General features: G+C 45.8%; 1 protein-coding gene across 3 annotated transcripts; it reads left to right on the forward strand.

Moving 5' to 3' along the window:
• The first annotated feature begins 1261 nt into the window (after positions 1 to 1261).
• Pou2af1 (POU class 2 homeobox associating factor 1) lies at positions 1262 to 25673 on the forward strand. Of its 3 annotated transcripts, XM_048416862.3 has the most exons (6): positions 1262 to 1570; positions 18682 to 18823; positions 19848 to 19978; positions 20481 to 20523; positions 20610 to 20875; positions 23586 to 25673. In XM_048416862.3, exons 2-6 carry the CDS (start codon positions 18811 to 18813, stop codon positions 23898 to 23900), a joined length of 768 nt encoding a protein of 255 aa, XP_048272819.1. In that variant the 5' UTR covers positions 1262 to 1570; positions 18682 to 18810; the 3' UTR covers positions 23901 to 25673. The 3 variants fall into 3 exon arrangements, with proteins under 3 accessions (XP_048272819.1, XP_048272818.1, XP_048272817.1); XM_048416861.3 differs by lacking the exon at positions 18682 to 18823 and having other exon boundaries at positions 1321 to 1570; XM_048416860.3 differs by lacking the exons at positions 1262 to 1570; positions 18682 to 18823 and adding an exon at positions 3065 to 3352.
• Positions 25674 to 26221: the final 548 nt, after the last annotated feature.

The following is a 26221-nucleotide window of genomic DNA, read 5'->3' on the forward strand; positions in this document are numbered from 1 at the left end:
AACACAAAGCTAAAGCCTGCTTGAGGTGCCTAAGGAGTCCTGTGACAGTTCACCACCATGTAAACAACAGGCATAGTGCTCTAAGAACAGAGAAAGGGGGACTGATCGTTTCTGGGCCAGGAGTTTCGGTGGGTCACAGAATTCTTTCACCTGCTAAGGTGCTATTTGAATGGGGTCTTGAGGAAAGCAGGGGTGCTCTTCAGATAGGGAAGGCCGCGAGAGAGACTCCGGAGGTGAGGCCAGTCCTTTAAAATGAGCATGCATCTGGAGAGGGGAGGGCTCAGTTGTGGGAGGCTTTCTCATCTCCACTCTGTGAGTAAAGGGAGAAGGCTTCTTCTGGTGGTACTGGAGGCTGAGCCCAGGCTTTACACAGCGCAGGCAAGTGCTTCACCACTGCGTGATAGGCCTTTAGGCGAAGACTTTGCGATCTGGAGAGTGGCAGGGTCAGAGCCAGAATGTATTAGATCCTTCTAAGGCACCATGAAAGGCAAAGTAGCAAGGTCTCTGGGCTACCCCTGGGGTCCTAACCATCTGATCTTAACCCCAGAGCGAGTGGGTCACTGGAATGGAGTATATGAGCGCATGGGTTTCAGATACACAGAGGCAGATGGTAGCCTCCTACTGCCCACGCTGCAGATGGTGAGTCCGTTATTCTGTCAGTCAGGCTGGGGTCCTGGGAGAGAAGCCCTGGTCCTCCTAAATCTACAAGTCATCTTGGGAAACAGTCCCAGCGTCACTTAAGAAGCCAGCGTCTCCTTTTCTTGTTTGAGTGAATTGGCCCCCTTCTCTGTAGATGCATCAGCCATTTGAACCAGTGACCCCTGGATCTAAATAATGGTACCTCTTGCCCTTTTGCTGTGGACTGGGGCGAGGGGAGGAGCCGTTAAATTTCAAAGTGGAATAAACAGAAAAGCAACACTAAAAGGATGGGGAGGTTGTGTAGTGGAGCTTGAAGGGAGAACAGGTGTTTCCTCCCACGTTGAGAATAGTGACCCCTGGGAATCGCATTTCCCGTTGAGCGGGCACCCATGGTGAGGCGAGTCCTGTAAATGGCCTGGTAGTGTGGAACTGCCTGTGAGCGCCAGAGAAAGCCCGCTGTTTTCTAGATGGTTTCTCGGACCCCTAGTCACATAAGGAGCTCTGGTCCTTGGCCTCAGGTTCCACTCTGTATTCATCCAGTCCCTCGTACGCTGTGGCTACCCAACGCTCCGTGGCTGTGGACAAATGGCCGTGGCCTCCTGTGTTGCGCGGAGGCTCAATACAGTCCCAGCTGGCTGGCTCTGGTGTGTAAAACACTCTTCAGCCAGTGGGGGCCTTTGGAGTGCACACAGTGGGGTGACAGGCAGCGTTGCCGAAGAGAAAGCACAGCCCTGCCTGGGGTGGGAGGATGTGTGTGATGACGTGGCCCCACTCAGCGGGAACGTAGGCCTTTAAAAAGCCGAAGAAACAGCCTCAGAGTAAACGGTGGTTCCACGGGAGGAAAGCACACCCAGTCACATTAAAGAAGCCAAACTGTCTGCTTCAAAGAGAAAAGGCAACATCCTGTCGCAGGCCATGCTCTGGCAAAAATGTAAGTGGTTTGGTTGTGGCTGTCAAAGCCAAGCAGGCAGAGACAGGCTCCAGGACTAGAGAGCTGCTGGCGGGGATGGGAGCACAGGGTTTAGGCTGAGGGCCTGGGGAGCATAGACTGCTGAGGTGGGCGAGATGGAGTTGGATGGGAAAACCAGTCTGTCAGAGGTGATGCTCATTTTCCAACTTGGGGGAACGAACTAGTGTCCCAAGGTGGGACAGCTCATTGCATCTCCGGTTCTGGGCATGAATCACTGAGGTGAGGAAAGGGCAGTTTATGATTCATGAGACGGAAACCACAGATGATATGGGTTTGGAGCAGTTCTTCACGTGAGGGCCTTTGCTTTCATGGACACCTGCTCTTCGGCTTGTTGTTCAGTTCTGTGGGTCCATTTCCACCCGAGTTCTGCCGAAGGTGGTTCCCTCCTGTGGATGTGCTGGGATGGGATGGAAGCCCAGTTGTGTGAAGCCTGTCTTCGCTGCTTCTCTCCGGCTTCTTCTCGTTCTCTTCCTTATTCTGCGGCGTGGCTAGTTCTGTGTTCCGCTGCAAGGGGCCCGTGGGTTTATCTTTGACCTTGATTTTTATCCCTGGAGTTGAACGGAACAACTGTGAGCTGTATGTTCCGTTCTGTGGATTGAAAAGAATCGTGCGTTATTGATAATGGAACTCTCACAGACATTATCTACAACATTCCTTTCATGGGGTAAACAAAGTCAACTGAATAATCTCACAAAAGTCGAACCGTATTAATAAGGCTCAGTTCCGCACTTCCTCAAGTAAATCTATTATCAACAAATTTTCCTATCTTTCTTTGTTAGAGGATTAATCCCATCAAATGCCTTTCGTTAGTTAAGTATACCACATCTCAATCAAATTTATGTGATAATCCAGATTAAAATAAAAATAAATTTTGGAGGGCTTTATTTTAAAAAAGAAAATCTGAAAATATCACTTCATGGATTAAAATGTGGCATACATTATCACTAACTCACTGTTTTATTTCTCAATCCCCAAGTTCTCTGGAACTGATTTTTGTTATTCATAGGTGACTCAGAGGAGCAATTTCAACATCTCTCAGTTTACAAAGTCCTATCATTGATATCAGCGAGATTTCATTTTTAAAAACAAGAAGAAATTAGCTTTAATTTGAATTCAAGGGTTTTAACCATCTCTTCCAGTTCAGGTAGCATGGGACTCATGCCAGAAGGTGACCAAAGTAAAACCTTGTCCTTCTGGAAGCAGAGTGTCAGTCACACCAGTGGAAATACTGCAAGGATCTAGATTGGTCTGAATGTCTTCTGGGGCCTTTTGAGTACTGGTATGCCTTCTTGCTTGAAGTTTTGTGTGAGCACTTCCATTTTAAAAAAACAAAACTCTTAGAGTTTGCATATTTAAAATGTGGGTAAGAACAATCCCACTGTGCTTAGCTGCCCTTAATACACTGATGGTGCCACCAGAATGATGCCAGTTGCCCTGACTTGGCATTAGCTCCTAAGGTATGGGCTGCTTGCCTACAACAAAGAAGCTGCCATCGTCTCTCAGTGTTGCTACCCACTGTATTTTTCTTCTCCAGTGCCTCTTTGGAGAGGAACAGATTTTTTTTTTTTTTGAGAGTTGTTGGAGGGCTTGCTTCCTGCTCATACCACAGGGCCAGCCAGGTAGACCAGAATGCACTAGAACAGTGAAGGAAATATTCTTGTAAACAGTCCTTGGGGGCCTTGGAGGAAATGAAGAAAGGCCTCGTTCACCAGACCTATCCCTTTACCCTGGACCCAAGGTCATGTGAGTAAGACTTGTGGGAAACCCAGTAAAATCAAGGCAGTGCCATCAGCCCACTTAGAGTCGCAGGCTGAGATCGCAGGGTTTGCAATCAGACACCCGGAGTGCTGAAAAGGCACTTTCTTATTTCAGAAACCACCCTTCAGGCGGGAGCTGAAATGACTGTACCCAGGGTTAGGAAAGAGTTAAGAAAACAATCGCAGTGCACTTGCCGCCTCCTCCCTGTTTGGCTGTGAATTCCTATGAGTGGACTCAGGGTGAACACAGGCTTTAGTTCAGAAGGGAGAGCAGCGTGCCAAAGCTCAGACCTGTTGACATTGAGATACGGAAGCCTGGAGGTCCCAGGTCTGGGTGTCATCTGGATGGAGAAGTTGGTCCATCTGCAGACTTTCTCCTTCTCCCCGGCACTGGCCACCCCTGTCTCGTGTAGAGGACTTAGGACAACATGGTAGGACCAGCTTGGGACAGCTTGACCGCTAGACCGAGACAGGGCTGGCTCTGACTCTTGGCCTCTGACTGAGTAATCTCACATCTTCTCACTCTTACCGTGGGGATTTGAACATCTGCCTCACCAAGTCTTTGTGAGGATTAAAGTAGAGCCTGTACCTGCCTCTGGCCAATATGCCTGTACTTATTGGGGGCATCAGCTTGGGCTTTATGTTAACCGTTGGCTATAGAACGTTCTATTTTGTATGCAAGCAGTTTCCATAAGGTTTGCTCTTCCTCTGCTAAGCTAAAAAAAGTAAGTTACTATACAGAGTAATGTATTTCATCATGGCATCTTCATCATATGTGTCATTATACTTTGCTCTCATCTGCCCCCCACCCACATGTCCCTTCCTTTGCTAAACTTACGTTGATATAATTATTACAACACTCCATTATAAAATGTTAACTGTAACAATTAAATTTCACATGAGTTAGCACGCCAGCTGTCTGGCAACTTTTAAAACCATAAGTTTGCTCAAAGTGACAAAACCCAGGAAAATTATATAAAATTGCATTGAGCATTCATGAGGCTAGAGACTGAAATCAGCAAGGCACTAGCTTGCTCAAACACGAAATACTAACTTCTAAAGCAATTTGATTCACACATTTTCAAATGGAAGTGACCACTATTGCATGAGTGGAAAATGTGCTTTTCAGTTCAAGGCCATATTTTAAACTCTTATTAAAGTTTCAAGAATCTGGAGATTATTTTATCTAGATGTCAACTTTTCATTGAAAGGTTGAACATAGAAAAAAAAAGAATGTAGGCAAAGTGGACCTCATGTGTCCAATAAGCAGCCACAGCGGTCAGTTAATGCCTTCCTTCTTCCATAAGCCTATCTGGCCCACCAGACTGTGCCAGCATCCCTGTTGTATATCTTTCCCTAACCTCCAAAGAGTTCGGGTCAAATATTTTTGAGTGATAGAATCTAGCTGCATTCTCCAAAGGTCTACAACACAATTTGGCCTGCGTGCCAAATTGGGCTTATTGTCAATTTTTATAATAAAGTTTTATTGGAACACATCTGTGTTTCTTGATTGGCATATTTTGCAGGACTGCTTTTGCTATATCAGCAGAGTTGTATAGATGTAATGCTAGTGGATGAGCCTATCTGGCTCTTTAGAGATGGAGTATGCTCACCTCTTCACTTAGACGCCTGGTTGGTACTTGAGGCATTCATTTCCCCAGGTTACTCAGCATCTTGGTCTTGTACAGTGTTAGCATCAATGGTAGACAAAGCATGTGTTCAATTCATTCAGTAGTTTGTTAATGACAAAAAAATCTAATTGATTAAAAATCTTCCTGAGAAGTGATGGAACAATATGTAATAAATTGAGTATCACTTGTTGGAAAGGGGGAAAAAACTTAAAGGTAAAGGTGAGATTTTTTTTTATCATTGTTTCTTGTATTAGGGAAAGATCTGTGAGAGTGGAAGGCAGGATTAACTGATTTTTCTTCATACTGACTGGTTGTCTCAGGTCCTGTGGATTTGGCCATGTTGTCACTGTAGTTAAGGCAAGGGGCACCTTAGACACAGGAATTGGTTACTACCAAATCATTACAGCCATGTTCCTTTGGCAGACATCTGGAACAGATCAGAGAGGTTTAACAGATAAACCAGGGACTCCTAACTCTCACTATTAGTGAATTCTACTTTTAGGATTTACCTTACGGTTTCACTAACTAGGAAATATATTGTTAAGAGTAGTTAAAGAGACTAAGGGCTATACATGTGAATTTTGGAACTTTGAAACTATCTCATGCATAAATTCATGTATATTTAGAGCAGGAAGTAATTTAAACTATGTGGACAACCTCTACCTTTTCCGTTCTAAGACACAGCCTTTGTTTAATGAGCTCAGTAAAGACCTTCCCTTACCAAGCTTGTGCGCTGAGTTCTTACTGCTAGCAGGAGGTATCCGAAGGAAAGATGTAAATTCGTAGGTTCTTTATGTGGAGGTAGACTGGGGAAGATGCACATCTCTGAGGGAGAGATGAACAGATCTCTAATAAGCCCAGGAAGAGAACCAATGACAGACCAAAGTCATAAATCTACACAAGTGTAGGTTGGTGAAATTGTTGGTTTATATGGCTTACTTGTAGAAGCATGGGTGACTCCCAAATATCTGTACCACCAAAACTTCCTACTTTAGCATGGGGAATGACTCCCCTTAATCTGTGCAAATGAAGCCCCTTTAGTTAGTCCTTTGCTTCCTAGTTTAGTCTAGCTCCTCCTGAGACTAGTTCTCACGGAGAAAGAATGACATACAACTGGAGGGTAGGGGCCAGAAATGAGTGAGTGAGTAGCTCGAACAGGTGGTGTCTAATGGCTTTTCCTCCCCATGGCTTTTGTGGTAGAATGTGAACAAGCTCAGTCTTGTGAAGGTCTTACGGGTTCTTACTGAAATGGGAATGTAGTGCCCAGAAAACAGTGTTCCACAACACAAGAATACAGTTTTATTGGTAAAAGAGCAAATGATTTCCATGGTGAACCTTTTTTCTTGTCTTCCTATATTTACTGAAGAAAGATGTCAAATATGTATCCCTAATTCTCAATATTTACCAGCTCAGGAGTACTGAAGTATCAGCTCAGAAGTACCAGCTCATACATGTAAATCTGTTCTTTTATGAAGAGTTAGGAAGAAAAAAAAATCAAGGTTGTCTGTACTTTTCTGCTGAGTCTGGTTTGATTCATTAGGAAGTTCTGTAAACATTTGCTTTTGGCTTTCTCAGTACCAAGTAGGAGCATCAGGTTTATCCCCCTCACCGCCCCCGCCAACTTTCCTACAGTAGTTTAGTTTCTAGTTAAATGAAGATGTTTACTAATTTCTCTTGTTAGCTAGCTACTCAAACCAAAGTTTGGTAATTGATTATGATTGTTTGAATAACTCTTCCCTTATGACATCTTTTATAACGACTCTAGTTTTTTTGTTTTTAGGAAGAATGTCTTGGTAAGAGTGGGAATGCCTTGGATGAAAGAACCTTCTTGGAGGCTCCTGTGCCTTGGCTGTGCAGGCCCTGTGAATGGAGGCATTATTCTTGCACTCATGATAAATGAATTATACTTCCAAATCTACAGATAAAAGGGCTTGGGGTCTTTCAGCCAGCTACATGGCCACTGTGGAATTAGTCTTTTCCTAGCCCAGAGATCGAACTTGGGTTCTAATTGCTGAGTTTTCTTATGTCCCTATTTTTTTTTAAAAAAAATTTAAAACAGAGGTTCTTAAATTAGTAGAAAGGAGTCTTATATGTGCCCAGAGCATTTCTTTGCAACATTAGCTGTATACTGGGATGTTTATGGGCAGGGGAAGATCTCAGTAATATTGATGTCTCAACCCCATTCCAGAGCTTCTAGTTCTGCCCCAGGAGCAGAAATTATGTGTATATATTAAGATACAGTTTTCCCTTCATGGGTTATAGTAGGTGATTACTATTGTGCTTAGCAGGAGGTAATACCCAATTCATAGCACAACTTGAACTAGAAAAAGATATGAGAATAAATATTGTTTAAACTTTTGAGGCCCGGGAAATGTTGAGACAGAAAAGAGAGCAGAAGCCAGGCGGTGGTGGCACATGCCTTTAATCCCTGCACTTGGGAGGCAGAGGCAGGTGGATCGCAAAGAGTTCGATGCCAGCCTGGTCTACAGAGCGAGTTTCAGGACAGCCAGGACTACTGTTACACAGAGAAAGCCTGCCTTGAAAAAAAGCAAACCAAACCAAAAAACAAAACAAAGAGTCAGATATATATATATATATATAGATATATATATATATATATACACACACACACACACACACACACACACACACACACACACACACACACACACAGAGAGAGAGAGAGAGAGAGAGAGAGAGGGGGGGGGCAAAAGAGTGAGAAATAGAAGCATGTTTTAATCATTTATTTCATTATTCCATGCTAGCATGTATTCATATATACTGTACTTCCTATCCAATAAGGGAACTTCTAGAGGTTAAGGAATTCTGAGTAAACCTTCTTCCTGGATGATTTTACTGTACAGGCCTTGAACTATTGCTGGTGGTCAAAATTGATGGCCTCTTATATATCATTGATCTTTGAGGTAGTATTAACAGAAGGTGTTCAGGTCTTCTGATAGTGTTAAATGGCAGCTGTGGGGTAGGGGGTAGGGCACTCAGTGCCCCTCAGAATATGAATTCTCTTTTGGATCAGTTTAGGTGACATTTTTTTGCTAACATAGAGAAGTGACATAATAGGAATTTAAGTGAGATTCTGGACTGTACCTCTTGTTACTTAAAAGAAGTTCACAGTAGATTTCCCAGGACCCCGTGGGGTCTCTGCACTGCCAACGAGATTCTGGCTTATTTTGTCTTTCTATTCTGATGTCTATGCCATATGACTTTTGTCTTCAAAATTTCCTGGTTGTCACTAACTCGGGCCACCACATTGATGATCACCAAGTCTTGAAAGAAGAACTGGAAAAAGGTATATTTATGTGTGTGTGTGTGTATACACACACACACACACACACACACACACACACACACACACATATGTGTAATTCATTACTGTCCCTTCTCCTAACACACAACCTCTTTTGACATCTCATGGCTACTCCATCTACAAGGGAGAAGAACATGTTATTTAGACGGGCATGTTGCCAGTGCAAGGGCCGCTAAAAAAGAAGGAACAAGCGACATTGGATGTGACAACTGTCAACCTTTGCCACACTTTGTACTCTTTCATCTGCTTCTCATAAAAAGGCCATGACATGGGTCCTATTATAAGATGCTCTTAAATATTATATTGGTAACTCACCTATGAGATAAAATTCATCCAAAGCAGACCCAAAATATTGATGTGCTAAGCTGCCCTGTCTCCTGCCACCACCAAGTTGTGCTACCTCCTAGGGCTTAGGAGATGTGTTTGGTGAAAGCCAAGGCTCTCTATGTTAGATAAAGGCCTACAGTGAGACAAAACACGTTAGCCCACAGACGACTGCTCAAACCTTCAGGATTCTTTCATAATGTGTTTACTTATTGGAGAGAAAGCTATTACGAGTGGGGTTTTATTTAGAGCTGTAAAGGAATATTGCTGCTCTTTGTTTGCTTTTAGGAGTTTAAAGATCAGCTTCAGGGTCAAGCAGATACGCGTTTCAGATCTATGCCTTACTGGTTGTGGTTCTGGGACGTCTCTTCTCTTTCTGTATACACCAAGGATGTGGTTCTTCCTTCATGGGTTGTGGTGGGTGTTTACTACCTTGCTTGGCAGTAAACAAACACCCAGTAAAGTAGCTGTTACTATTATTATTTTCCCTCACTAAGGGCAGAGTTTATGCAGGCTACCTATAAATTATAATTTGTGAGTTTGACATTACTTGCAAAGCTCCAGGGTGCCTATGCCTGGTCCTGGAATTAATAACAGGACTTGGGATCAGGGTCAGTGCTGTTGTCTAAGCTGATCAGTTTGAGGCCCGTTTGTCCATGACTTCCTTACCACCCTCATCAGGGAGCATGGGGCTTAGAACTTGTGTTTGTTTTTTAACTTACAAGTTTGGACTGAGGTATTTATAAGTAGGTTGTGCGGAGAACAGCACTTGAAATGGTCAAGAAATAGCGCTGATGATACCGAAAACCGAAACAGCAATGTGTTGCCTCCTTTTTTTAGTAATGGTTTCATTAGCAGTACTTGCCGGGAAAAGGGGGCAGCTAAAGACTTATAAGCCAGAATCATTTTCAGACTAGGTGTCGGTGCCCGAAAGGAGTCGATCACTATCCAGGAAAACTCTATTACCGTTTAATCCATTAGAAAGAATCAAGCTTTTACAGAGAAGGGAGACGATAATAAATATTCTTAAAATCTCCTAGGAGCAGCAAATGTTGAGGAGCTGGGAAAGAAAGGAGAGAGAAAAAATGTTGAAAATAATGAGTTTTAGTACTGGATGAGAGGTTTATCCGCTCAGGAAAGAAAAGTGTGGGGAAAAAGTCAGCCACATTATCACTATGCTGTGCTTGCGTGTGCTGGGCATCCGGTGATGTAACTCCTAGATAAATGAAGCAATGAAACAAATTATCTTCAGCAAATGGGAAGATGGGATCAGCGATGATGCCATAGGGCATGTGTAGGTCATGAAGGACACGTGATGATAATCAGGTTCATGGATTAGGTTCTGGAAAACACTGTGGCATTTTAGCATCGGAATAAAAAAAAATCCAAGGATGTCTAGGCTCATAAATGCCCATAAATACTGTTGACATTCTCTCTTCAAATCAAATGACTTGTGGGATCCTAACATGAAAGCCAAGATGAAGCATCTCTGGGGTGGGGATGCCCAGAGCTTGGCTTGTTTGTTCATGTCCTGATTTCCTGGCCTCTTAGGCACTTGCTGGCATCTTAATCTTGTCCTAGGGGTCTTACGGGCTCTAACCAGCCCCTCAGTCCTTTGACCAAGAGCCCTGGGAGCTAGTCACAGGTTCTAGGCTTACAGAGAGCTAGTCACAGGTTCTAGGCTCACAGAGAGCTAGTCACAGGTTCTAGGCTCACAGAGAGCTAGTCACAGGTTCTAGGCTCACAGAGAGCTAGTCACAGGTTCTAGGCTCACAGAGAGCTAGTCACAGGTTCTAGGCTTACAGAGAGCTAGTCACAGGTTCTAGGCTCACAGGGTGAGTCACGGTGAAGGGTGTTGGTTTTCATGAAGCTTTGCAGCTGCGAAGGTCACGTCTTCAGTCATGTGGGTTTCTGGAGAATTCGGAAGGAGGCAATTTCTTAAAAACATGATCTGGTGACATGTTTCTCAGACTTGATAGTCTAATAACCCCTCCTCCAGTGCCCGTTATAAGGGAGCCTCCCATATTATTAGGGCCTCTGGTTAGTTAGTAAATCCGAGAACTGTTGCAAAATCCCATCTCGACGACAAGTTATGTTTTCCTTCATGAGGCAGTCACCAGGACAATTTACAAACCCTACACAACTCATGAGGCTTGAGACTGGGCAGTTGGACCTGATCCTTAAATACAACCCCGGCTGCATCCTTGAAGAGAGTAGTCCTTACCCAAGAATCTCAGGATAAAAATGAATTTCTTTTATAAGACTCTCTTCAGCCTCGGAAAACTAAAACTGGGTATTAGGCAAGAAAGTAACCACTGTACATCTACCTGCCTCTTCATGCTGCCCAACCACAGACTTTTCTTCCTGACCTATATCAGATCGAGTCAATAATTCTAGATTCAGAACTTTATTTAATAAATGAAGATGAATTCCTCTCATCTGCTCTATCTCTCCTGATGGAGTTGCTTTCCTATGGAATTTAGGCTAGCAGTAGGTTGGGTAGGTTTAATATGGGACTGGTGGTCATGAGTTCTCAGGTTAGGCCATTACACACACAGGCACATACACACACACACACACACACACACACACACACATGCACATGCAGACACACACACATGCACATGCAGACACACACACACACACACACACATACACACACATTCTGCTTTGAGGCTGCTGCTCTTTGTGAAGTGGAGGTAATGTCCAATGTGTGAGCCAGGAATCTTCTTTGCTCTAACAGGTGACACAACCCTTACACCCCCCTGAGGACTACATTCTAGAACTGTATTCCTTGTATACATAACCACATAGATACTTCACAAGCGATATGTGTTTCTAGTTATTCAGACCCACTGAAGGAATATCTACAACCCAGCCTCAGCTGTGGCTATGTCCCTGTTTTTTAGAGACACCTACGGATTCCTTAAGGAGTAGCTAGCATTCAAGGTCAGGACAAGGGCATAACATCACACTTTGTCTCTTACCTAATTACTAGCACTCAAACGTATTCAAGGTGTTTCCTCTCAGAGGCAGCTTTAAAAAATCCTTAAATAGGCTGCCAGCCCAATTGTCTAGTGGCTTTTGAAGACAGAAATATGCTTTGCTTATATAATTTTACAAAAGCCAATGCCAGGTTTTTCTCTCCTGTTTAAGGTTGTTGTCTTTCAGTGAGGTCTTTGGTCAATCCCTTTCTATCCTTGGCATCTCTGTCTCCTCAATAAAGCTTTCCTTGGGGGCTTTACGCCCAGGTAGTTGAAGATGACATCCAGGAGAATGATAAAGACAAAGTGAGACAGGTTTTGTAGGTAGCAGGGTCCTGGGTATGCTCAGACATTTAGTCTCAGTAGGCAACAAGGTAAGGCGGGTGATAGCGACTTTTTGCTTGGCACCTGTTATACGCCACACGTCAGTGCATACATAATCTTCACAGCCCTTTTAAACAGACAGTATTGTTCTCATTTCACAGGTGGAGAAACTGAGGCTTACACAACTAAGTTACTTGCTGAGGGTCACACAGGTAATAAACCACGGTAGCAAGCTTCCACGCTAGGTCTGCCAGGTCCTAATGAGTACCACCCTGTATCTCAGGGCAAAGGAACTTTGCATGACACTAGACTTTTCTTCCTCTTTCAGTTGAAATAGGTCCACCCCAGATGGGGGTGGGCAATGATTTCGTCAAGGGTAGCTCTACACTGACTCAAAAAAAAAAAACAATCACTGCAAATTTGAGTCTCAGAAAGTGACACACAAGGTCTGGGGAGATAGTTTGGTTGTCAAGGTTCTTGCCATGCTAGTATGAGTACTGAATTTGATCCCCAGAACTGGCATGGTGGCATGTGCCTCTCATCCCAGTGCTAGGAAGCAAGATGGGATCCTTTGGTTAGTCAGTCTAGCTGAGTCAGTAAGTTCTAGGGCAGTGAGAGCTCCCACCTTAAAAAGAAAAACTACTCCCGTAGATGACATGTAGGTTGAACTCTGGCCTTCATGTGTATCTATACACACATATTCATCCCCGGATCCTTCACAGACATGCACACATGAGGAAAATGAAAAGAAGTTAACACTTGAGACTGAGTCTAGATGGGGCTGTTCTTCTCCTAGGCTAATCACCCAAGGGCAGACAGCAGTTGGGGCAACATCCCGAGGGGCTATCACTTTGAGTATCTTGACTGAGACTCATTCTCTTACTCATACTTATGATAAGGCCCAAGCCATTGACCCCGGGTCAGTCTCTAGCCGGAGAGAGAACTGCCTGTCACGCCTCTTGCCTCTCTTCTCTCCATACCGTCCCCAGAGACAGCTTGCTGCCCATTCAAGCCTTACTGAATCAGGTGGAAGCAGAAGTCAGAACACTGCAGTTCTGAAACGGATATAGCTTCATCACAGTTTGCAATTCGAGATTTGCTTATGTGATTATTTTATTAAAGTCTGCGTATCCCACCTGAGTAGCTGGCAAGTTCCCCGAGGGCCAGGACCTAGTCTGATCCGCTCAACAAGTATCTGCCAGATAAATGGTCTACCAGATGTCTCTTGGTCTTGACCCAGGATCAGAGACGTGGTATATCTGAGATAGGAACCCTTTCTGCTCTGATGACCCTAGTTTCTATAAAAGGCAGGCAGATGCAGCTGGTTTCTCAGGTGGACTTAGCTGCTGTCATTTCAGTAGAAAAATACCCAAAATAAAACCTTGCCAGGAATTGAGTCTCTCAGTTCTTGTCACTCCTCATGTGAGCAGACTTTTGACAAGTTTCTTGTGGAGGGCTCTATCACCTGGAAACCACCATTTTTTTTTTTTTTTGGAGAATTGGTCATCAAGAGAGACAGGTCACATGGTTCAAGCCAATATTCCAACTAGAGGAAGGAAGGCTAGGATTGACTCCAGGACCTTTAGGTGACTGACCTTCAATGCTACATAGAGAGAAAAATGGGGCAGTTAGTGACAAGAGGAGGGTGTGTGGTGAGGAAAAAATGGGCTATGTTGGGATCAGGTCTTGATTTGCTTGATGACACTGTTCCTGATAAATGCAGCCATTGGACAATCCATTGAACATATCGAAGGCGTCACCCTCTTCATCACTCGAAGAAGGGGAGGAGAGTATCAACTATATCTCTTGTTTGTTTCAGAGGTTGTAGTGCAGCCCCCCATAACATTGTTTCTGTCAGAGGCTCTGAGAACCACACCACAGAACTTCATGAAAATGTAGGTGAGAATTTCAGGGTTTCCGGGAGTTCAGATTATGACCTGGAAACACACAGACTACCGCACCCCCCTTCATTCAGCATCAAGTAGGTGTGCATACAAAGATGTCTACCACAGCTTTCTGTACCTGGCTGTTCCACAGTGGGTTTGGAAAGAGGGTGGACAGGTGGCGTGGAAGGCACAGTGGGCACCAAGTGTGCGGTGGTGTTGGTGAAGAGAAATTCAGGAAACCTCGCCACCCAGAAGACTCCATGCCAGAGGCCCCTGACTGGCTTTGCCTGAGGTCATGGGGTGGGCTACCTGTAATTCAAAGTCTCCATGAAGAAGCACCCTAGGCAGAAGCTGGTAAGTCCAGCATGAGCATAAATGGGTTTTCTTTTTCCATCTAATACAATGAGAGGAACGCCTGTCGGGGTCACGCTTGGTAGCCCATGCTGTGGTCTCTATGACTTTCTTGAGACAGCATGTTGTCCTTATTGGATAACTTTGGTCTGAGGTCTGGCGTCCTTGACCACAGTCACCTTAGATAGCATCAGACAACACCAGGTGGCTACTCATCACCTGTGTTGTTTCCCAGGGGCCTTTTTCCCTCTCCAAGTTTGAGGGCTTTCTTAGTGACTCCTCCTCCTTTCCCCAGTGGGCTCACCTGTGGCTGATGACTGGACACTGCAGGACCAATGGGGAAGGAACGTGGTTTCTTGGGGGTGGGGTCGTCTCAGGGAGTGCAAGAAAACCACTGATTGCTTCCTCTTCTCTGACTTAGCCAGACCCAACCACCATTTTTGGGATCTCATGATAGAGACCTCTCATTGTTTGCTCCCTGGCTGCACTAGCAGCCTTACAAGCAATATCATATCATAACTCAAGTATAGTTCTACCTATCTTCTCTCAGATCTTCTAGATAACTTTTATACAGTCATGTCCCCGGCCCTTGCCCCTTTTCACACTCTCTATTTTCCTTTCCGTCTTGAATATGACATAGATTGCTAGAATGTATAAATGGAATGTTTATTGTTCTCCTCTGTGGACTCTCCTGGTTCAAGCATTAGTGACTAGAAAGCCCACATTTACATATACACAGCAACGCTTTGTTGGCTTACATTTTTTTTTTAAAAAAGGAAATTTTGTGTGAATTGGGAGGGAAAATCTTTCTGTAGTATGTCAAGTCCCTCTGACCAAAGAACAAAGTCTTTCTTCCTGTTTAGAAAAAAAAAAATCAGCCATTGTCCATAAATGAAAACAGCGACTTTGAAAACTTCGGTGGTGAGCTTCACGCTAAGAAGAGCACCTGCAGTCGCGTTTCAGTAGGGGCTGTGAACGAGCCCGTGGCCTACCCGATCTCAGGCTTCCCAGAAGACCTCAGCTGTCTCGGGCCACCAAGACAAACAAGACTCTTCACGTTAAAGTGTCAGCAACTTTTCAGAGTTTGTTTTCAGTAGAAGCTAGGGCAAGTCCGCTAGCCCCAGGCTTGCAGTCCTATTGTTGAATTATTTGTTTTGGTTTTGCTACAAGCACAGAGAGAGCATGAGTTGTCCTTCACCTTAATGAGCTCTGTTTTCTTTTGGATGATATTGAACACCAGCAGCGAAAGAAAACATTCACAGTGGTCATCGGGAGCGATTCAGACAGCGTCTTAAGTGATAGCGTGTGTCCTGTGACCTTCCATCTAGGTGGCTTTTATCTTTCCAAGTGGCCGCCGTGGCTGTAGCCTTGAGGTTCAACTTTCCAACTGAAGCCTGAACTGCCTGTCAGGCTGGGACAGAAATGTTCCTATAGCTGTGAAGACGCCTGTTCTATGGCTCCCTGGTGGTGTAAATTCGTGTTTGACCTATATATTACAGAGTTTTTAGGCAGAGCTCTTAATTGTCCAGTCTGCTGCTTGGCCTGGCGACCCAAGGGGAATCTCAATGGCGGAGGCAAGGATTTTTTCTCAGGCAGCACCTATCCCACATGGGTTCTTTAAAAGCTATACTGAAAGACAGGTTACTGACGACTAAGACCTGGCGACTGGCTCTTTAGTTGAGTAGTACGTGCGCTGTGGTTTGCATAAGATTATTAAATAAATAGGTGCTGATGATTTTGCATATTTCCTTAGTGAGATTTTATTGTGCTGTCATTGAGAAAACCAGAGTGCCATGCTTATGTAGCTCAGCAGAAACCTGTATTCTCTCAGCTTGGTGGAGCGTGAGCATTGGTGCCAGTGTGCATCCGGGGACTGTGGGATGTGACTTGTTGGCTTCAAACTACCGTGCTGTGCACCTCCAGGTGGAATGGCAGCCGCAGGACTCTTCTTTTTGTGACGTGTAGTGGTCTGGGTGTGTGTGTGGCAGGGGAAGCGCAACACCCCCTGCTGACTGTTCACACTACTAGTTTTGAAAAAAGGAAGCTCTCCCTGTGATCAGATGTGTGGGTTTCCTGTCCATTAGATTTTTAAAACATTTTTTTCCTCCCTAGAATACCAAGGGCAACCGGTGGCCAATGGGAAAGAAAGTCAGTGTGGTGAACTCTGTGCAAAGAGATTCCCAGAGGTTCATGTTCAGATAGACTGGTTTCCACTGTGGTGGATTCTTTCAAGCTCACAGAAGCTCCAGGGGTCTTCACACCGCTAGAGGAATGCTGAGAAAGTTTCAGGCTTTCCTAGTGTGTTACCCAGAGCGGCAGTTTGACTGACGAATTGTTAAACTCTCTAGTTAGCGCCAATCCAGGCTTTCCTCGTCTCTGCCGATACAGTATTGTTTCAATCTCTACTTTATTTTCTTCAGATACTATTTTTAATAATTGCCATTTTAGATTACGTTAATATTTTTTTGAAAAAGTCACGAGCTATTTCAGCGCAGTCATTGGAAAGTTAGATTAGTTCAAGGACTCAGCAGCCCCAAGCCAAGGTAGCTGTGACTTTGGACAAAGTCTTTCCATATTGAATTTCCATTCCGAATTTCCATAGTGAGCTCAGCTCTGGTGCTGGCGACATTGAGATCACAGTGTTTACTGGGGGATTACGCCGATGGTTACTTTCCCTAGATTAGTGTGAAAGGCCTCAACTGCAGGTTGCAATTTACAAGTATCCTTGTGCATTGAGTTTCCTAGGGGGACATCTTGATGCTTTGGCTTCTGATGTCTCACGGAGCTCAGCAGAGACACCTCAGAAACAACCCCACTCTTGCCTGCTCAGATGGCATCAGTTACCAGATTCCTTATAAGCTGGCTGCAAACCCAGGGCTGTGGGAGCACCCCAGCTGTACTAGACCAGGACTTTTACGGTCTGCCAGGACACATCTGTTAATTCTGCGTGTCCCAGAGATGATGAGACATTAAAAGGCAGTGCACTGTCTTCGCAGCATCTCCCCAAAGCTTTCCAGGTTCTTAGATTTTAAAGCAACAGGGGCCAGGAAATCCCGACTTCACAAGATCTGGAAGTGCCCGGCCAGTCCTTTTCTAGTCAAGTGCACGGTGTGTCCAGTTCCAGAGATGAAGTAGAACCAGAGAAGGAACGGGACCTGGAGCCCTCTAAGCCCTTTCCCAGAACTGTCCATGCAAATCAGAGCTACCTGGAACACATTCCTGTCTCTGATTTGGGCTGAGGTGTTATGTGTAGTGTCCCCCAGCTGAATTCAGAGGGTGGCCATAGTACTTAGACCTTCTCCCGCCTGGGACCCAACCCTCATTATTTATTCTGGGAGCACAACAGCTCAGGTGAGGCTCTGCGCCGGAGGAGTGGAAGGGAACCTTAGCGGAGGTCCGCAGAGACTGAGCGACATGTCTGTGAGGAAAGCTGAGGAGATAGCAGAATGAAGCAAAGGCAGAGGTGCCTGTCCTGTCTCTCCTGGCAGTCCTACACACTTCCGTCTGTGGGGAGCGCTCAGCAGGACTCTGCAGACGAGGTGTGCAAGCAGCACTCATGCAGGAGAATTCAGTCAGAAGGAAGATTGGGGGCTAAAGGCACGTCACTGAGAAGTTAAAAACGTCTCTCCATTTTACAGATAAGGAAACGGAGGCCTAGAGTCATTTCATAAATCTGGGAATTTTCTACTAATAAGTGACAGCCCATATTTGAATGCAGCTATTTTGGGCCCTTAAGTCTGTTGTCATTGCTGTTTTGAACAAAGATGGCAGTGGTCTCGGGGCACAAATGCTATGCTGGCTCTTCATGGTATACACTCTTATGTCAGCCCAAACCTCTCATCTCATTGGTAGGTGTTTCATTGCTTTCTTTATCTGATACCCCCCCCCCCCATGCACGCACACACGCACGCACTCACTCACCCTCACACACACACCATTTTCTAGTTGATTCTTCTCCATGATCAGTTAGGAAACCATAGCATAGATAGGTCTGACGCCTAGTCTGAGGAGCGGGGTTCTCTTACTGTCTGCCTCTGAAACTCATTTCCACCCCACTGGCTGACCATGTAGGACTTCTTTGCCTCCTGGTTTTCAAGACCAGACCATGCTGGTGCTGATCGCCTAAGAGCCTTGTGGGAAGTCTTGGGCAGAGTGAAGCACACGTTGTTATCAGTATCAGCTGGGTGTTTACCGAACAAAGTTCAGTCAAGGCAGCCCAGTGCATCCGGGTTGAACAGATACCCAGGCTTCCGGGCCTTTGATACAAAGCCTGGGTCCCTGGGCCCTTATCTTTGAAGGATAATGGGCTCCTTGTGTGAGTCCCAGAGGCCATTGCTTCTTGATCTTGGATGACCGAGAGCTTGGCCTGCCTTCCATGGGCCTTTTCATCTGCATGCATAGGTTGTCTCTGATCTTCCAGGCAAGGGAAAACCCTATGCCCCGACTCGGGTTTTGTTGATGCTTTGGATTCTTGGATATTTTGAGAATAGGAAAAGGAAACATTCTCCCAGAAGCAAGGTGGACACAGCTTCTAGGACACATGGATCAGCATTGTCTCGTGTTCTGAGAATCACCAAGGACCTGACAGACACATGCTTTTCTCAGTCCATTAACTCTAAATGTCCAGGAGAGGTAAGAGGATAATAAAAGAAGTATATTTGAAAACATCACTCAGATGATTATAACAAGCAGCCAGGACCAAGATTATAGAGAGCTTAGGCATGTCTGCCACTTGGGGAGGCAGAAATGATGAGGCACAATATCTTGAGAAGTTTATAATCATGTTGGAAACATTTTTAAACTCATACAGACAAAAATAACCAATCGTTATCTAGCAGGCAGTAAATATATTGAATTTGGGAGGAAGACAGTACAGCTCGGTGGTAGAACACTTCTCTAGCAGGTACAAGGCTCTAGGTTATATCCACAGCACCAATAACCCAAAGAGACAAGAAAACAAGCAAAATCCTCTTTGCTAAATGATTGTTCCGTAACTGATTTTATATGACACATAAACCTATTTTTTATGTATCACACCATGTTACTCTGACCAACATTCATCTGATAAGAAGCTACAGGTTAAGAGGCTTGGAGAAATTGAATTACTTCATAGGACCACATGCTAGACTGTGACTGAGATGGGATCTGAATTCAGCTATACCTGACTCAAGAGTGCTTGGTCTGGTTGTCATTCTTTACTGTCACTTATGTGAGTGCCAGTCTAGATGTGTTGGAGATGGGGTACAGGAATTTCATGGTCTGCAGGCGTCAGAGAAGTAGCCCCAGAATCAGAATTCTGGTTCTCAGAAACAGCAGTGAAGAGAGGGAGGTGAAATCTCCTGGGGATGCTGAGGAGTGTAACAAGGCCTTCTTGTTGGAGCCAGTTCATGTATCATGCAAAAGGGTCAGAAAAATGGGGTTCTGTGGGAAGCCCTGTCACTTTTAGACAAAGGGGACAGGGTTTAATTATTTGAATATAATAGAGCCCCAGAAAGTTTGGGGGCAGAAGGAGTCTTGGAAGAAATATTCTAGCAAGCCTCACCAAGATTTGCCGTGTTAAGTACAACGTAGAGAGTTGGGCGTTAGAAGAAATGGGCACTTGTGGTTGGGGGCATCTGAGAAGGGCCAGGGGTTCCAGTGATCTTCCTCTTTACAGCCACAGCTCCAGAGCAAGCTCCTGCCCCACCACGGCCATACCAGGGTGTTCGAGTCAAGGAGCCAGTGAAGGAGTTACTGAGGAGAAAGCGTGGCCATGCCAGCAATGGGGCAGCTGGCCCACCTACTGCGGTGAGGGGCTGTTGTGGGGGCAGTGTATCCGCAGGGGTGTGTGTGTGTGTGTGTGTGTGTGTGTGTGTGTGTGTGTGTGCAGTTGGACTTGTCAGAGTGACCAGAGAGATAAGACGAGAGTGTTCATGCAACATTCATGGTGCATGAACACAGCAGATGACCCTGGGTGAGCTAAGCGGGTGGTTCCTCAGGGTGGTGAGGGAAATAGCGGTCCTTCTTGCTTTTATCTGTTTGGGGGGAAATACCTGTTGATGAGGCTTGAGGGAGCCAATGGTACGCACCATGGTATGAGTTGGGGATTCAGGAAATTTCTCTAATTGCATAGCCTTCTTGCTAAATCGAAACATAAATCCCTCAAAGAATGCCGGTGGTGATGGTTGGGGTATGGGGTGGGAGATTTCCCCCTATGAGTCTCCTACTCTGGGTCCCTGGGAGTCCCTACAGAGAGAGGGCTTGCTAGAGATAAATCAATGCCCATTCTGGTCTTCTTGTCCCTTTCTAGGTGGTGCTGCCCCACCAGCCCCTGGCAACCTACAGCACAGTGGGTAAGAGCTCTTCTCTGAAGCCTTGGTATCTGTGGGGACCCTCTCTGGAGGAGCCTGCAGTTCTATCGTTTCCTTTTTCTCGACAGGTCCTTCCTGCCTTGACATGGAGGTTTCTGCTTCCACAGTGACAGAGGAGGGGACATTGTGTGCTGGCTGGCTCTCCCAACCTGCCCCGGCCACCCTCCAGCCCTTGACTCCATGGACACCCTACACGGAGTATGTGTCCCACGAGGCTGTCAGCTGCCCTTACTCAGCTGACATGTATGTGCAGCCCGTTTGCCCCAGTTACACAGTGGTGGGACCCTCCTCGGTGCTGACCTATGCTTCCCCGCCACTCATTACTAATGTCACGGTATGTCACACAAACGCAGAACCCTGTCTATCCATGCTAATAGCACCCCTTGAGAAAACTCTTGGTTTTCTTGGCTATCGATTCCCATGATTACTGGGTCAACAAAGTTCACTGCATTTCCCAGGGTGACTTGCTCCTGTTCCTATTGACTGGAACTATCTATCCTCCACAAAGGCATTGTAGGCATGTATTGTCACATCTTTTACTCCTGTGGGTTAGGACGATCTCTTGCTTCCAGTCCAAACCTCCCCAGCTACTCTGAAAACGGTAGGTCTCGATGAGTGGAGATTTTAGCAGATGGGGCAGTAGGTGAGATCTGTACAGGAAGGGTCTGGGTTCCTGTCAGTCCAGAGGAACAGTTAGTAATGGAAACTATTGTAAGGCTTCCAGGCTGAGCCCAAGTTGATACTATTCATCAAGGAAACTACTTTTGGGTCAGACCCTCTTGTAAGTTTTTGTTTGTTTCCTACCATAATGTCCTGTGTTCAACACCCCTTGCCTTTTACTTAGTACCTCTGTGCGTAGAACTTTGACCTCTCTAAATGCACTGCCCTCATCTCTAAGATGGGAACAATGGCAGTTACTAACAAGATGTTGAGTATTGGAATCAGATGAGCTGGTACACATGGGACCATGCTTAGCATACAGACAACACTACATAAATGTTAGTTATTAGTCTCATGACCATAATCTGCCAGCCCTGTCAACAAATGACTGCCTTCTAGTGCCTGGTAGGATAGGACACCTCCCCCATCCTTGACGAGTGGAGGAAGGGAGTTATACTTATATATACTTGGTCCCCATGTGTTCAAAAGAATGGGAATCCCTTAAGTGTTTGTGAGGAGAAAAGGTCTAGGAAGCCAGTGAGCTAGTTGACTTACTGGTGACCAGCTCTGTAACATGAGGGTCAGCTTGTTGGTGTATCTGTCCCGCCCAGCACCCCACAACCGGCATACCCCAAAGAAAATGATACAGAGGGCTTCATAAGATTATAAAACTGATTGGCCCATTAGCTCAGGCTTCTTGTTAACTCTTGTAGTTTTTATTAACCCATTATTCTGATCCTTGTTAGCCATATGGCTTGGTACCTTTTTCAGCTGTCAGTTCACATGTTGCTTCTTTGGTGATCTGGGCAGGAATGGAGGAGGGATCTTCCTGCTTCCCAGAATTCTCCTGTTCTCATTGCATCACCTCTACTTCCTGTCTGGTTTTCCCGCCTATACTTCCTGCCTGGCCAATCAGCATTTACTTAAAATATGATTGACAGATTACAGACAATTCTCCCACACCACAGCTCTGTTCTGGTACTGTGGGTAGGAGGGCTGGATGGTCTCAGAGCCCACCCTTGGTGGTAGAGCTTGCCTTAGCTCCCCATGCCCTCTCTGTTTGCCTCCAGGGTCCAGCGTCGTTCCGGGGTCCCTGATCTCTGTTTCAAAGCGCTTTCTTGACAAGGTTTGTGGGAGCTTTTACGCCATGCCCACCTGGCTATCCCACAAACTGACCTGGGGGTGGAGCTTGATGAGAGTGAATAGCAAGAGTTAATTCAACACCTTTCCCAGGCAGTTCGCTTCCACAGCAATGGGCCTGAGGTGGGAGAGTGATTCCAAGCCAACTCAGACCTGAGGATTCTTTTCATTAGTTATCCTCTCTCATCAGCTCCGCCTTTCACTTCGAAAGGTTCTGTGTATCAAACAAACTGTATTTATTAAGAAATCATTGTTTTGGTCATTTTGTAAATTACCTCATCAAAGCTGGCTTGAGCTACCTACCACTCAGCACCCCTGGTCAGCAGAGATAAGAGCCACAATTCTATCCCCAGGCAAGGAACTGACAGTTTCAGCTGACCTGTATAGGTAGAGTTGAAAGAAAGGATTTTCATTTGGATATTTGAAATAATGGAAGTAGTAAGGGTTTCCCAGGTCCAACCTGGCTTCAAAAAGCTGAGCTGGGGAGCGTGTGCTCACATTGAGAGAGAAGAAACTGAATGCAGTAGATAGACACGCCAGCTCACGTGTTGGGGGTCATGGGCTCTATTGTTCAATAATGAAACTTCCTGAGGCTTTGCTACTCAAACTACAGTCCTTACACCAGCCGCATTAGCATCCTCTGAGGTCTGACTGGGCTGGGAGGATCCCAGGCCCTACTCCAGACCTCTGGGATCAGGATCCATGTTGTGACAAACTCCTCAGGAAGCTGTCAGAAAGTCTTCCCCAAATGGTTTTTGCAGTTTGCTCTTAAGATGCAGTGGCAGCTGGGGAGATGACCGGGGTGGGGGAGGGCGAGGATGGAAAGGGGAGGTTTAGATCGGCTGTCTTGCATCTGTCCATGTGGAGAATTTCCTTATCCATCTTCTTTTCTCAGCTGTGGATGAAGCCTTTAAAATCTCTAATTTACTGAGTGGCAACACCTCATTTTTTTTCTGTATACCCTTCCATGGAAAAGTGAACCTTCCAAATTGGGAAGTTGCTTGAGCATACAGTTAGAAGAAGGAGGGACAAGCTTGAAACTCAGAGCTAAGGTTCTCCCTTCTAGGAGACTGAGCGGAACTCGGGTTCTCCCTTCTAGGAGACTGAGAGGGAGGAAGCGAAGTTCCAGTCAGTAAAATATCAGTACCCGGAAGGCGGGGTACAATGGGAGGTCACGCTGGGGCGAGAATGCAGGTGTGCACCCCAGAGTTGCTAACCCCTGGTCCTGTGTTTTCCCATCACAGCCAAGAAGCACTGCTACACCTGCCGTGGGGCCCCAGCTGGAGGGTCCGGAGCACCAGGCACCCCTCACCTATTTCCCGTGGCCTCAGCCCCTTTCCACACTGCCCGCCTCCAGTCTGCAGTACCAACCTCCAGCCCCAGCCCTGCCTGGGACCCAGTTTGTTCAGCTCCCCATCTCTATCCCAGAGCCAGTCCTTCAGGATATGGATGACCCCAGAAGGGCCATCAGCTCCCTGACCATTGACAAGCTGCTTCTGGAGGAAGAGCAAAGCAGCAGCTACGAGCTAAACCACACCCTCTCTGTGGAGGGCTTTTAGGGCTGCGCTGCCGCTAACAGCCCTCTCCGCAGAAACTGAGATTCAGATGAGTTCAGAAGGAGCCTAGCCGCCTATCTGTTTAAGTGGCTCTTCCCTAGGTATCCCTTCTGCCTAAAGCTGAGCTGTGTTCCTTCTTTCCTCCTTTCTTCCCTTCTTGCTTCCCTTGCCCCCTCCCCAGTCCCTCTCCTTCCTTATTTCTTCTTCCAGTTTTCTTTCTCTGGAGGGTAAATTATAGTGGTGTCCTGAGCAGAATCTAATACTGAATGTCACCAAGTCCGCAGCTCAGAGTTTCCCCTTGATGTCACGTCATTAGAGAAGTGCCTCCCATGTTCTGGGAGCCGTGGCATTCTAAATCTCCCTTCAGATGGCTTAGCCTCTCTGCCATTCTGAAATGCATGGGATCCCACAGGGAGACTGAAGTCGCCAGCACCACCCTGTTGAGTCAGCCATGGACAAGACTCTCCCATGCCGCAGTTTTGTTTTGCTCTTCTCAGCCTTGGCTAATCTAAGCAGATGTCTCTGGGCTGGTTAGAGGGGGTGGGACAGGACTATCAGGGTGGGTTGGACTGTCAGTGAGCAATGAGAGACAGGGCTGAGGAGGAGTGGGACACATGCATGTGCTGTCTCTGTGGTTAGAAGGGGGTGAGGAAGGCGAGACTGAGAAGTGATCTACCTGCAACCAACTTTGAAAAAGAATCACTTTAACTTGGTTCAGCCGATCTTCTCCACAGTCACTGTGAGCAGAGCTGGGGCTGGCCAGCTGGATAATGGTGGCCCTGTCTGTTTCTGCCCTTCTGCAGGCCCCTACCAGGACACCAGCACTTAAATTGCCTTTGTCAAGGCATTGCCAGAGCAACAGGAAAAGACCCTGATGCCCAACAGTGAGGAGAGGTCCCGTTTAGTCCTTCCATGTGGGCTTGCTTTTTTTTCATGCCAAGAATCATCCATCAGCCACCACGAAGTGGCACCGAGGGTGCTTCCATCCAAGGACCATCCTTCTGGGGCTTCTACAGTCCCAGTAGGCAGGCCCATTAGGTTTCATTTCAGTTTTGATTTTATTTTATTGTTGGCTGGAGAAGCCTAGCATTTGCTGTGGAATGTTTTGCTGTTTCCGGGGCACTCTGCTCCTGAGGCGGATGTGTCTTTGGAGCTGGCAGGCTGTTTGCTAACGGTACCATCATCCCTCGGGCACATCTTAGTCTGTGGATTCCATGTAGAAGCAATAGACGTTTCTGGAAAGTGACAATTTCTTTGATGCCCCACTCCCTTTTTTGTTTCTCTTTTCAAGGAAAACGCCAAGAAAGCCACCTGTCATTTTTCTTCACGCTTTGTGCTTATTTTAGTTTAGATTTCTCAATATCTACCTAAAATCCTGGTAGGCTTATCCTGAATTATTTGTATTCCACTTTAATATTTAGATAAACCTTAGCGTGTAGAAAATAAGTTTACACTTGTGTTGGTAGTTACCATGAACAAGAAGGGGGGGGGGAATGCCCCAGCCTATTTAATTAAGGGCCTGTTGTATATAAAACACTATTCAAGATTTTCCAGCTAATTGAGGGTTTGAGAAGATTCAGGAGTGGCATCCACGGAAGAGTTAACGCTGGGGAAACGAAACAGCAAGGGAAGCAGTGTGAACATCTGCTAGGGTTGAATTGGTGTCTTTCCCCTTCTTATCTTGAGACCCCAAGTCTTGACTGCAGGCGTCCATTCAGATTTCCTTCCAGGTTATTCTACTCATAGGCAACATTTTCAATAAAGATTTACAGATGACTTCTCTGGGCCTATGCGTTTTATTTCTTATCCAATTAGTCACTCTTATCTCTCAGTCCCGTCCCATTCCCCCCCTTCCCTCTGCGTCCCACCTCCCACTCCAGACAGTGTCCTTAGAGGAAGAAGCTTGCTGTAGTCTTGTTGCTCTTACAAACTGATCTGTTCCAGGAGCCGGTAAAAGCTGTCCCCAGGGTGCCGTTGGGCAATTCTCACAGGATAGCACTTGTGTGGTTGGTGGATTCATTCTCCAGGGTCTATTGCCCTTCCTGTTGCGTGTGTTACATGAATAACGTCTCTTGATGCTTGCTTGGCATCTGGGGTTCTGCCACAGGCATTCTCTGTGAAGCCATCAGTCAGGACCTCAGAACATGCGACACAAAGAGACAACCTGAGAAGCCAGTCACCCCTCCCCCATCCTTGCAGTGAGTAACACTTTTGGAGGGGTGTCTTTTGGTGATTTGTAAAAAAAAAAAATTGTAATCTTAATTTTTTATTCATTTACTTATTTTTAGTTTCTGAGTTCACTGCCATCATTGTTAATCCATATT

This window comes from Myodes glareolus, chromosome 4 (assembly GCF_982192425.1).
Source record: "Myodes glareolus chromosome 4, mMyoGla1.1, whole genome shotgun sequence".
In the NCBI taxonomy this organism is placed as follows: Eukaryota; Metazoa; Chordata; class Mammalia; order Rodentia; family Cricetidae; genus Myodes; species Myodes glareolus.

What these genes read in the sequence shown, in the direction of transcription:
- Pou2af1 (XM_048416860.3), top strand. Translation starts at nt 3,298, where the DNA reads ATGAAGAAAGGCCTCGTTCACCAGACCTATCCCTTTACCCTGGACCCA. An exon ending in CAGCTGGCCCACCTACTGCG is followed by an intron (nt 19,979 to 20,480) that starts GTGAGGGGCTGT and finishes GTCCCTTTCTAG; the next exon opens with GTGGTGCTGCCCCACCAGCC. An exon ending in CACTCATTACTAATGTCACG is followed by an intron (nt 20,876 to 23,585) that starts GTATGTCACACA and finishes TTCCCATCACAG; the next exon opens with CCAAGAAGCACTGCTACACC.